A 13,011-nucleotide genomic window follows, 5' to 3' on the forward strand; every position below is an offset into this window, starting at 1 on the left:
AGGGCTCCACAAAGCATTGAATCTAGTTGCCCATGGCGAGTAGATTTCAGACGGGCGCCCCATTTGTTTCCAGTGCGTGCATGTGCAATATGGGTCTTGCACATGCACAGTGCAGGGCTGGAAAGCGGGCTTTTGCCGCCGTTCGTCAAGCCCTGATCATATCACATATAAGCGAAAGAGGGCCACAATTAAAATTTGGTGCAGTCTTGGGTCATAGAGTAAGGGCTGCTACTATTTAAATATTGCTCTCTGTGGCTGCTGAAGTTTCAGTCTGATGTTAAAATACCCATTTCCCAACAATGAGTCCTGTGATTTTAACTGTACAACTTTAATGTTTTACTAAGAGGCTTTATAAAGGAGAAGGAGCCATTCAGACTACGGGACTAATAAGTCTAACAAAATATAATTGTTAGCATACATCTTCATGTATCGGTGAACATCAGCAGGGAGAGAGGCTCCATCGAAAACAAAATCTTCCACCATGACATTTAGAGTTAACCTTGACCTCCAATGTGAGACAGGTTCATCTAAGGCATTGGTCTGTTTCTTTTCTGCTTCAATTTGCTAGTAAATAAAAAGGAAACAAGCACAATGCTGCACATATTAAATGCAATTAGAAAAAAAACACATCACACAAATCCTGGATTACAATTAGTGACAACAGAAACATGAAATACATGGAAAATTAGCACTATTACAGCTTGAACCAGATATCGTATCGATTTTTTTCTAACTCTAATGGAATAAATCCTATGCCCATTGGTATTTGAAAAACATATATGCTTAGAAAAGAAGAAATATTGTGTTTTTTGGATTCAAGACTTATGGTGTTAAAAATCTAAAGCCAGTTCAGGAAAAAGCTAATTAAAAAAAAATTCCAACCAAAAATCAATAAATCGTTAAAAAAACGTATTGCTTTCGGGCCTGACCCAGAAGTTTAACATACCGTTACCATGCATCAGTTTTTGAACCTAAAGACCACGATTATCTTTTATGTTCTAAGTTTCTGAGCTTTTGCAAAAAACTCTCTCTTCAAGAAAGGACTTTAATCACAAAAGCAACAAGGAGGTCTGTGGCACCTTAGAGATTAACTGATTTATGGGCATTTATTATGCCTTAGTAAATCAGTTAGTCTCTAAGGGCTTAACTAGACTATGCTAGAGTGTCAAAAGAGGATCTCACTTTGAAAATAGTTTAGACACAGCTTTTTCAGCAACCTTCTCTCCCCCCCCCCCCCCCCATTTGGCGAAAAGACGCTCTTCCTCAAAAAATGACATTTACATGGCTTTTCGACAAGGGGGGGGGGGGAAGAGAAGGTTCGCTGAAAAAGCCACACCTAAACTCCGTTTTCGAAAGTGAGATCGGAAGAAAATATGCAAATTCCCGTGGGAATCTGCATATCCTCTTTCAACACTCTAACGTAACCTAGATAAGCCCTAACGTGCCACAAGGAATCTGTTGCTTTTGTATATACAGACTAACATTAACCCTCTGAGACTTTCACAAATGCATTTTTAAGTCCATCATGAAACACACCGTGCCCACAAATATGCCTCTCCTTTTTCCTTAAGAATGACAACAATTCAGGCTGTTGAACACGGGCAGTGGACACAATAGGCCATGGAAGACCACGCCTCCTCAAACAGGATATAGAGCACCTTCCTTTTCAGGCAAGCTGGACACTGCCTTTCAGTTCTGTCACTTGGGCCATGGCCCAACTTGGGATTTTAAATTTAGATTAATTAACTAATTGAATAGCTGATTTCCATCGACTATTTGATTAGTCGATAAGGGCACCCCCATCATTGAACGGTAGCAAGAAGTGTACAGTTCTGAGCTCTTCCTACAGTTCAGAAGTGGAATCCCAGCAGGGCCTGTGGGGCCAGCGGGTGAATCCCTGCCAGCCCCACTCTCCGAGGCACCTGAGCCTTTGAAATGTTTAAGAGCCCCAGAGGGGACTCCCCCACTGGCCCAGTGCTCCTTGTGGTGCCTCAGCCTTTGAAATGTTCAAGAGGTCTGCTGGGGTTCTTGTACACTTCAAAAGCAGAATCACAGCAGAACCAGCACGAAGAGACTGCTTCAGTCCCCACTCGTGCCGTTTCCCACTGTGCCTCTACCTTTCCTGTCCCCCATGGAGACAGTGCTGGGGGGGAACTGGCTTTTAAGCCAGTTCCCCCAAGCATCGGCTCCTGCTCTCCCCCTTGCGGCCTCTCTAACAGAGGCAGAAAGAGAAGGAAGTGACAAAATTGCATTACTAGTTGACTATCCAATAAGCTTATGTTTATCAGTTAGTCGACTAGTCGCTTACATCCCTAGCCCCACCCATACTGCTCCTTTTCCTGCCCCCAGTCCACTCCTTCCCCCAAGGTTCCTCCCTTGCTCCCCCTCATGTCTCTCCACCCCCAGGGGGCAGAGAGGGGAGAAGATGTGCAAGTGGTGGGAGGACTACCCTGGTGAAAAAGAGGTGAAGAGGTGCTAGTAGCAGGTTGAGGAACCTTGGGAGAGAGTATAGTCCTGTTCAGGGCTCCACAGGAATCACAGCAATGAAGGAAGCAGCATAATAGGGCCTCACTCTCAGGAACCAGTGCTACATCTCTTCCCACTAGGGTGGGCATCAGGCTCACTGGCAGCTGTCCCTGGTTGCACAAATTTATAAATGTGTCTCACACACCTCCAACAAAGGAGTCTGTTCCACACAGCAATCTGCATCTTCTGTCCAGAGGCATGCAAACTGCTTGTACACCCTACCTCGACCAGAAAACTGCTGGTGAGCCAGGTACCCTCCACAGTAGGTAAGGATGGGTGTGGTACAACCATGCTGGAGGCACTGACTCATGGGAGCAGGAGCCCGACATGCTGCTGCTTTTGCCGCTGAAGATCACAGTGGAACCCTGGAGTTTGCATATCTAGAGAGACAAATTTTGCATCAGCAAGGGGCTCTAGTGAAGAGGTGCAAGCTGCAGACAGCCTTGGATGAGGGAGCAGAGCAGAAGTGGGTCTTGTGGCAGAGAGATGGGCACAGATTTAAGGGAGAAGGCAGGGTTCAGGGTACAGCAGAAGGTGTGGTCCCTCCACTTCTAGGGAACGTCCGGAGTTCTTGTTCTGCCTCTTCTAATGTGGGAGTCACATGCTGCCTAAGTCTCTGGGACAGTTTCCAAGTGAGCAACAGCCAAATTACAGCTTTTGATTATTTATTTTTGCTTCACTAGCAGCCAGAGTAGATGATATGTCCAAATAGCTTAAAAGTATCAGTAAGAAAAGTTACAGCTGTTTTGTGGATTTCACAGTAAAATATTTTTCAAAATTATAGTGATGTTCTCCTGCAATGAAGCTAGCACGGTTCACAACATCCATGGGGATCAATTTGTCTAAAATGGGTTTGTACACATTTAGAACAGCCCATATTCACTGCTGCACCATCTACTGTCAGGCCAACCAGTTCTAACAAATGAATTCAGCCTTAATCTCCAAAACTTCTGAAGCTATTTTTATTTCCTATGTGACGTCACCAAAAGTACCAGACTCCATGTCTTCCATATTAAAGAGAATGTTATTTCCAATGGTGCACAAACCTGATTTACACCACTTTGTTCATTGTTCTGCCTGAAAACAAAGTAATAAATCCAGTTTTCTGAGAGACTTCCTTACAGATCTTGTAAGTGCCTCTCTAACATTTCAGTTCAGTTCAATTTAAGATCAAAAGGCTCTTTACAGCCTGAAAGCTGCAAAGTATTCAAAACATTTAAAATTCAAATAGTTTAATCCTGAGTATGATCAGTAACAAAGTGTCAAACGTCTGAAGCTACTACAAAATATGGTGTAGCTTTGCCAGCAAATTAAACTCACTTGCCCATGCAGAGATCTCCCTCTTAAAAATCAGATGTGATATACAGAAACAGCTGTTTTAAATGTACAACTACAGGCAGTCCCCGGGTTACGTACAAGATAGGGACTGTAGGTTTGTTCTTAAGTTGAATCTGTATGTAAGTCGAAACTGGCGTCAGCCGCTGCTGAAACTGATCAGTTTCAACCGCGGCTGAATCTGGATGCCAGTTCTGACTTACATACAGATTCAACTTAAGAAACCCAGGCGTCCCCAAGTCAGCTGCTGCTGAAACTGATCAGCGGCTGATTCCAGGAAGCCTGGGGCAGAGCAACTCTGCCTCGGGCTTCCTGTAGTCAGCCGCTGGTCAGTTTCAGCAGCGGCTGACTTGGGGACGCCTGGGGCAGAGCAGCTGGGGTGCTGCTGGGTTGCTCCAGTACCGCAGCTCCTGGAAACTGACCAGAAGCGGCTGAATCAGGACGCCTGGGGCAGAGCAGCTGGGGTGCTGCCGGGTTGGTCCGGAGCGGCGTTGCGGGACCAACCCGGCAGCCCCCAGCTGCTCTACCCCAGGGGTAGGCAAGAAAAGCCTGGTCTGCTGGGGGGGGGTGGGGGAGGAAGAGGGGCACTAGCTGCACCCCCCCCCCCAGCAGACCAGGGAGATGGAGGTGGCGGGACCGCCCAAGTCCTCCACGGCTTTGCTCCGTCTCCCTGGTCTGCTGACCTGGGAGACGCGGAGCAAAGCCGCAGAGCACGCGGGCAGCGGGACAGTCCAGGCGCACCGCAGCTATCCCACTGCTGGCATGCTCCGAGGCTTTGCTCCCCATCTCCCTGGTCTGGTGGTCAGACCAGGGAGACGGGGAGCAAAGCTGCGGAGCATGCCCGCAGCGGGACAGCCCGGGTGCGCTTGAGCTGTCGCACTGCAGGTGTGCTCCACGGCTTTGCTCCCCGTCTCCCGACCAGCAGACCAGGGAGATGGGGAGCAAAGCCTCGGAGCACACCTGCAGTGGGACAGCTCAAGCGCGCTCGGGCTGTCCCGCTGCAGGCGTGCTCCAAGGCTTTGCTCCCCATCTCCCTGAAGACCAGGGAGACGGGGGTGGCAGACCGCGGCGCATCTGGGCGTCCCGCCGCTCCCGTCCCCTGGGGCGAGAAAAGCCCTGTTCGTAACTGCGGATCCGACGTAACTCGGGGACTGCCTGTATTTTCAATGTTGCTGTAGCGTAGAGCTTACTTTAGCTTAGCCTGAAAATTAAACTGTTGCATTCTGGCAAAAATAACTGCCTTTGAACTACCTAACCATAAATGAGAAACCAAGATCCAACCTCGTCTTTTCCTACAGATTTGTGACCGGAGCACTGACATTCAACCTAAGCCAGTGATTCTCAGACTTTTCACTTTGGCAGACCCTTATTTGCAGTCAAATTCACAGCCCCCCTTACCTTTACTATAAACAAAAAAATAAATCCTATTATAACAATAAGCTCAAACAACTTTGAACACTGTCACTCTTTCAAAAACATAGCTCATCATAAAAGGTAAGGCTTTCAGACTAATACAATTTTCAAAATCTTACAATCCCTAATTCTTTTTTATGGCAGTCCATCCTCCAGAAGTCAAGCTGATTCACAATATGCAAAGGTCTGACCTGGATAGCTGATAACTAGATCCATGCTCCTCCCTTCTGAATACGGCTATTGCTCTGATCCAGCCCCCCTCTCCCAACCCATTCCTGACAGACCTAAATATTTTCTAGTTCTTACATATTACTTTAAGAAACCTGCTTTATTGCTACTGTACTGTCATGATAATGAACATTTTCAAATGTTCTTTTGATGCATTTTTACCACAAAGGAAAAAAGCCTACCTGGGTCGTGGATTCTCCAGTGAGAAGATTAATTTCTTCTGGTTTAGGGACCATGTATGTGGTCAGAGGACTTACTATATGCACCTGTTTGCCATCGTGCCAAGGTAAAATGCCAGCATGATGAAGAAATATGTATGCATACAATGTGCCATTATTTCGAGTTTTCTTTGGTACAGAGACATTGACAGTTCTAAAATAGAAGATAAATACACTATACAATGTATAAATATAGTGGTGTCAATTATAAACACAGAATGTTTATTACTTTTAAATGCTAATTAGAACTTGCTTTAAAAATGTGTTTCAAAAGGGTGAACCCCAAACACAATATTATGATGCAACAAACTACCAAATGATCTGCAGCAAAATATGTTCAATATAAATTGCTAACTCGGCTGTTGCCAAGTACTTTGTGACAATGAAATTGCTCTTCAGGCATGGTAAGTTATAAGCAAGGAACCACAGAAAGAGTGTAGCAAGAAACAGCATGTTTTCATTTTTATTAGCTGTGAATGTTTTGTTTCTTTGACACACACTGGTAAAAAAAAAAAATTACTCTCGATTACTTACACTGAATGGCTTAAAGCTTCACACAACATGATCATTATAAAACATGACAGCAAATTATGAACTAATTTGAGGTTCTAAAAATTCAGTTTATTGTCCAGTTAGTGTCTCACTTTTTTAGATTCCTCAAGAATTATTTTTAAGTATTTCTCTAATTTTGTCAGTGTCATTCAATGAAACTTTCATCTCAGAGTAACAGTAATATTAGTTTGTTTAAATGGAGAAAAATATTTTTCATCTACCTGTATTTCTGTTAATTCTGCCACAGACTAGCCCTGCCCTGAACACTTTCACAAACACAGAAGCAGGTTACATCACAGTAAACATATTCACTAGTCACCTGAGCTGAAGTGTAATATGACCAGAGTTACAGATCTCCAATTAGTGGAATTACAAGTATGAAAACACCCCAAAAGCAAAATGACAAGCTGTTTGAGGGTTTTGTTTTATTTATTTTTTTTAAGTGAAATAGGTTTACTTGAAATTGATTATTTAAAGTGGAATATAGACATAGTTCTAGAAAATTTAAATATAAAACATTTTTTATTGTGAAACTACAACTTAGAAAAGTAGAATTTGTTACATACCTGTACTCAAAACCAAAACAACGTAGAACTTTAAAGCCTACTCAGTCCTATTTCTAGTTCATCCAATCACCAAGACAAAAAAGTGTATTTAGAATTATGGGAAATAATGCTGTGCACTTGTTATTTGCAATCTCACCTGAAAGTGAGAATAGGCCTTCGCAGGGCACTTTTGTAATTGGCAAGGTATTCAAGTGCCAGGCAAGCTGAACATTTATACAACCCGCATGTTTTAGAGGATGTTCCAGACAACATGCTTCCATGCTGATGATCTTCATTAAAAAATTAATGCTCTAAATTAAATTTGTGACTGAACTCAAAGGAGAATTATGTCTTCTGTTTTACCATCATTCTACCATATATTTCTTGTTATAGCAGTTTCAGATGGTGACCCATCACAGGTTGGTTGTTTTAAGAACGCTTTCACTGATGATTTGACAAAATGCGGTGAATATAGCAATGTGAGATTTCCAAGACTGAAAAGAGCATTGCAAAATCTGAAACAAAGCGTGGAGCATGCTTTCAGAAGTTTTTTTTAAGAGCAACGCTACAATGCAGAAACTACAGAACCCGATAAAAAAAAATCAACTTCTGCTGATGATGTCTCATGATAAAAATGAACATGCATCAGTGTATTGGATCATTATCAAGCAGAACCCAACATTAGCATCGACACGTGTACTCAGGAATGGTGTTTGAAGCATGCAAGGAAGGATGTATGAATCGTCAGTGCATCTGGCCCCTAAATATCTTGCAATGTCAGCTACAACAGTGCAATGTGAATGTTTGTTCTCACTTTCAGGTGTCATTGTAAACAAGAAGTGGGCAACATTATCTCCTGTAAATATAAACAAACTTGTCTTGGTGACTGGCTGAACAAGAGGTAGGACTGAGTAGACTCATAGGCTAAAGTTTTATACTGCTTTATTTTTGAATGCAGTTATTTTTTGTACATAATTCTGCATTTGTAAGGTTAACTCATGATAGAGATTGCTCTGTAATACTCAGAATGAGAGAACTGAAAAATACTATTTATTTTTCAGTGAAAATATTCATAATAAAAAATAAGTGTGAGCACTATACACTTTGTATTCTGTGTTGTAACTGAAATCAATACATTTGAAAATGTAGAAAACAACCAAAAATATTTCATTGTTTAACATTGTGATTTTTTTTAATCACGTGACAGCCCTACTAAAAACATAGCTTGAAACACCAGCTATTACAAAATGTCTCCTTACACATAAAACAAGCAAAACGATACACAAGTTATGGAAGGACAGACCTGGAATTCCATGTTAATTTTAGCCACTATTCAGATTATTAGAACAATACTTTAAAGGCGGGGTTGTCAATAGGCAGTGTCATGGCCCCCATGCTTTAGGAAACTGGCTTATGGATATCAAAATGCATAACTCAAAGATGCTTTAGGCAAAATGAATCATGTGACTTCTTAAAGTTACAATCTGCTAATTTTATTTCTGTGCATGTATCATTCTTGCATGTAAAGCTAAAAATATGAAGTGTGGATCTGTTTATAATTCTTAAATGTGCCAATGAGAGCCATTAGTCATACTCTGGAGACATAATGGCCCAATGATCAAGACAATGATCTGTAAATGGGTGTGTTTTTCTTGTAAGCCCAAATTGTGGTTGGTTCTACAAAGGCACGGGGCCAGGCTACCTGACACTGGAACCCATTTTGGATGTTTTAGTTTTCCAAACAAGGGTAAAAAGTACAAACTGATCACAAAAAAAATCTCATCTTGGGCAAAAAAGATATAAATGGAGGAACCAAACAACAGACGGTGGTTACCAGAAACCAAAAGACCCCCACATACCATCAAGATGCCCAGTAGAAGAAACATCTAAGAGTAAACAGGGGAAGGCTTGAGTCCAAATTAGGAGGCTGCCTAGCTTGTGAAAGATGGGTTTAGAACAGCTGTTAGGTTAAGAATTTGCATGCAACAAGTTTCTTAGTGTATTAGGATTAGCTTCTGTGTTTTGTTTATTTTGATTTAACTTACTTTGTCTGTTTTCACTTGCAATCACTTAAATACTACTTTATATATTTAATAAAAACAATTTTGTTTATTATCAAGCTCAATGTAAAGAACTGTTACACGGGGGAGCAACCACTGTGCATATCTCTTTCATTAAAAAAAAGAGGGCTGACCTTATGAGCTTTCTCTAAAACTTTTACATAGACTAAGATGGATTTATTGGGGGTTTTGGTCCTCTTTGGGGCAGCATTCCTCTTTGGGTGCTATTGATGGCCATATAGCTGTATCCTCCCAGCTGTTACCCCCAACTCTGTGCCTTGGCTGGGGGAGACCTGAGTTTCTGGGTAGTGGAGCACCTCAGAAGGCAGGCAGGCTCAGTGGCATGACCAGCACATGGGTAATAGTCCCAAGCGGACCAACGTGATTGAACCTGTCACAGGCAAACCACAGGACAAAGGTGGAATGCCAGGCACTTTTGTATCCTGAAAATGTATTATCTTCTCTGGACTCTAGATCTTGACTAGCCCTTGAATAAGACATTTGGACACTGACAAAAATGTAATTGACTAACCCTCTTTTATGGCATCTTGATTATATTGCTGAAGACTGTTTTAAATACTGGCAGCACAACTGAAACTATCCGAGTAACCTAAATATTTGATGCATTATATAACACTGAATCTACACAGCAAAGTTTTACAAACTTTAACATTCCTTTAACTAGAGGTCCAGATCAGGGAACTAGGATTCAAGGTTCCCAGACTGTATTAAAGGCAAAAATAAACAACTATAAAGCCCATCAGTGGTGCTACAGTGGATTATATTTCTTCCTAATAACTATATTTTATAATCTCTAAATGAATTAGAGATGTACAAAGGATTATAAAAGATTAAGATAATAGAACATGAAAAACTAGTATGCAGTGGAAAATATGAGTTTCAAACTGCCATTGATATGTTGTTTGAAGTACAGATATTTCCAGTACAATCAAGAGTAAGGCAGCATTTCATTCTCAACTTTAGACTAAATTTACAGTAAGATCTAATATTTTGACTGACTTAAAATTAAAACTTTATTTAAAAGAAAATAATAGTTAATAAAAATAATTGTAAATAAAAGCCTGAATTTCTATATACATAATTGCATTAGCTTTGATGGTGGAAAAACCACTATGAAACAAGAGTTGACAACAAATCACTATTTCAACATGAAAATACTGTGATACATGGTAGATCTACCTTAATACACTGGCACTAACATACATCACATAACTTTATCTATTTGATACAATGCTTTTGCAGGAAAGCTAAAGAATTTTATAATACTACCTTACCTTTCAAATCTGGACTCAATATCAAAATCTTCCACATTCAAAATCAGATCTATATTATTCTCAGCACCAATGTTTGATCTTGTGGCAGTGTATACACTTAACTGAAATAAAAGAGATAAAACAATCAGAGCACGGACAAAACTTTTTGTACCATGCTACCATGGTCATGTTCCGCATCTCTAACAAAACTGTCCTAAGTTCTCCCATCTTGGGTGGCATAATCACTGTATCAGGTAACAGAGCAGAAAAGATACATAATCCATAGTGAATACTAAATTATAAAACATTACAAATAAATATACATATGACTTGACTGCATCACTGATCACTACAGGAATAATACAAGAATACTCAACAGAATATTTGTGGGGAAAAGAGGAAAGAACTGGGAGTACACACCTTACAATACTAGATTAGTTTTCATCAACTGCTTTCAAAACACTTTGACAAAGGATGTCAGTATCATTACCTACATTTTACCGAGGGGGAAACTGAGTCACCAACTGGTGAAGTAACTTTGTTCAAGGTCACCCATCAAGTCAATGGCAGAGTGAGATAGAGAACACAGGGCTCCTGAGTTCACTTGTCTAGTGCTCAAGACACAGTGATTCCCCTCATTCTCCACACAGATTGCACAAGGAATGAATGAGGACTTTGTAATGAATGAGGTTAACATCAGTACAGTCTGTCTCACTGAAAGCTAGACAAATTCAGTCTAGAAATAAGATGTACACTTTTAATGGTGAGAGTAACCAGCCACTGGGACAATTTATAAGTGATTGTGATACAAAGTCTCCATCACTGACAATTTTTAAATCAAAATTGGATTTCTAAAAAGCTATGCCAGGGAATTATGTCAGGGAAGTACTATGGCCCATGTTACATACATCAGACTAAACAATCACAACGGTCCCTTATGGCCATGGTATCTCTGCATCTATTTGTTAAAGAATTTGAAAGACCAATAGCCAATAAAGGATGGTCCCAGATTCAGGCAACTGGATTCTATACCGTCCTCTGCCATAGAACTCCTATCCAATACAGAGCAAGTCATTTAACCAAATTTAGCTACTCATTGCATGCCTCTCATTTCTCAGTGCCCAACTTGAACCACAGAATGACAAATTTGCAGAAGTAATCAACTGTAACAGTGCTTTGAATATATAAAATACTATAAGGTTTACCCAGCATTACTCAGCTCCTTAAGGCAATTGATTTTTTTTCTTCAATTAAATCACTGCTCTGGAATGGGCCTGGGGATAAGGGGTATGCAGTATGCAGGCTGCCCCAGGGAGAGGAAACAATCTCAGTCCTCTCTCACTGCAGCACCTTGGGGCCAGATGAGAAGTGCCTTTTCATTGCTGCTGCAGCTTGGGTAGATACAGCTAGGGGAGGAGGTGCATAACCCCTGGCTTGAGGACAAACACAGAAAAAAAATTCTTGACGGGATGCGCACACACTTACAAACTCTCTCAACCGTACAGTAGACAATAAAAATGTTAATTATGCTGAAAACTCAAGGCCCCTGTATTTCAGTTGAGAAACTCCAAATCAGCTGATAGATTGGACTGCCAGGGTTTCACTTTGAGACAAGTGCCAGATCAGATAAGAAAAACATCCAAAAAGCAAAGAATGGGCTGTGGGGCTCTGGCTGTCATCCTCTGGTGATGGGGCTTCCACTGACAACAAGAGAGGTAGCTGCTTTCAGCCTCAAGTAACTGGTGAGATACCAGATATACCAGTAGCCCCAGTGCCTGGTAAAAAAAGCCCCAGCCTGCAATCTCCTGCCCACAGGCATGTTTGGAGCAGTGCAGCCAAGGATGACACGTTGCATCACTTTCTTTCCTGACAGCCAAAGTGCCTTATACTTATTTGCAACCACGAAATAATGGCATTTTCCTGCGGGCAAGCAAAGGCGCTGCTAATTAGTGTTATTTATTATGCCACCTCCTCATGATAATAGTCTGACGCGCTCGTCCTGCGCTCAGAGCAATAAAGAAAAGCCGATAAGGATTCTGATAACGGGGCCTTCGGCGCAAGATGCCGCCGGCGAGAGGCGAGAGCCCTGAAGCTGCTCGCCCCGAGGCGCCCACCCCAAGCGAGCCCAGGTCTGCAGGGCCAGGCCCCGGCGGGGCTGCGCCAAGCACCAGCCCAGCAGGGCAGAGACCCGGGCGCAGGCCAGGGGGCCGCAGCGCGCCCCCGAGTCTCACCTGCAGCTTGGGCCGGCGGGCCAGGTAGGGCCAGATGCAGCCCCCCGCGCGCTCCGCCTGGGGCAGGGCCTGGGCGGGGCAGGGCCGCGTGCAGACGATCCCGTACATCACCCAGCACGTGTGCGCCACGTACACCGCGAACACCCCCACCACCAGGCTGGTGAACGAGCTGCGGCTCAGCATGGCCGCGGGGCCGCTCACCCGGGCCGCTCCCGGCCACAGCACGCCCGCATCCTCGGCCCCGCCCAGACCCCGCGCGACTTCCAGAAGACACCGGAAACACGTGACCGGCCTCGCCGCCCCCTCTTCCCCCCGAGAGGCCTCTGGGAAAGGTGACTGATTCCTGCTGACGTAGGAGGGACGGTAGAAGCCCCGCCCCTTCCGGCGTCAGTCCCGCACTTGCTGCTGACGCGCTTCAGCTCCTCGCCCCGCCCCGCCCCCCAGCGAGCAGCTGCCGGCGGCCTGTGGCGCGCTGCTCCATGGGCAGTGGAAGCAGCGCAGCCCTGCAGGGAGCCTCTCGCGCAGCCCTTTATAGAGGCTGCTCCCGGCGCTGCGGCTGCCAGCTACTGCCACACGGGCCGAGAGACCCTGCTGCGAGGAGACGTTGCTACCGCCCTAGGCTGCCTCTA

At 43.5% G+C, this 13,011-nt stretch overlaps 1 protein-coding gene across 1 annotated transcript in view; it reads right to left on the reverse strand.

The window, feature by feature from the left end:
- CLPTM1L (CLPTM1 like) overlaps nt 1-12,680 on the reverse strand; it is a 52,522-nt gene extending 39,842 nt beyond the window's left edge. Inside the window, exons 1-4 of the mRNA XM_075921517.2 lie at nt 12,383-12,680; nt 10,173-10,273; nt 5,685-5,874; nt 419-564 (exon numbers count right to left, since the gene is read on the reverse strand). Coding sequence (XP_075777632.1) covers nt 419-564; nt 5,685-5,874; nt 10,173-10,273; nt 12,383-12,565 — 620 coding nt within the window. The 5' untranslated portion in view covers nt 12,566-12,680. The remainder of the gene's footprint in view (nt 1-418; nt 565-5,684; nt 5,875-10,172; nt 10,274-12,382) is intronic.
- Nucleotides 12,681-13,011: the final 331 nt, after the last annotated feature.

Source organism: Pelodiscus sinensis, chromosome 2, assembly GCF_052426305.1.
Source record: "Pelodiscus sinensis isolate ZL-2025 chromosome 2, ASM5242630v1, whole genome shotgun sequence".
NCBI lineage: Eukaryota > Metazoa > Chordata > Testudines > Trionychidae > Pelodiscus > Pelodiscus sinensis.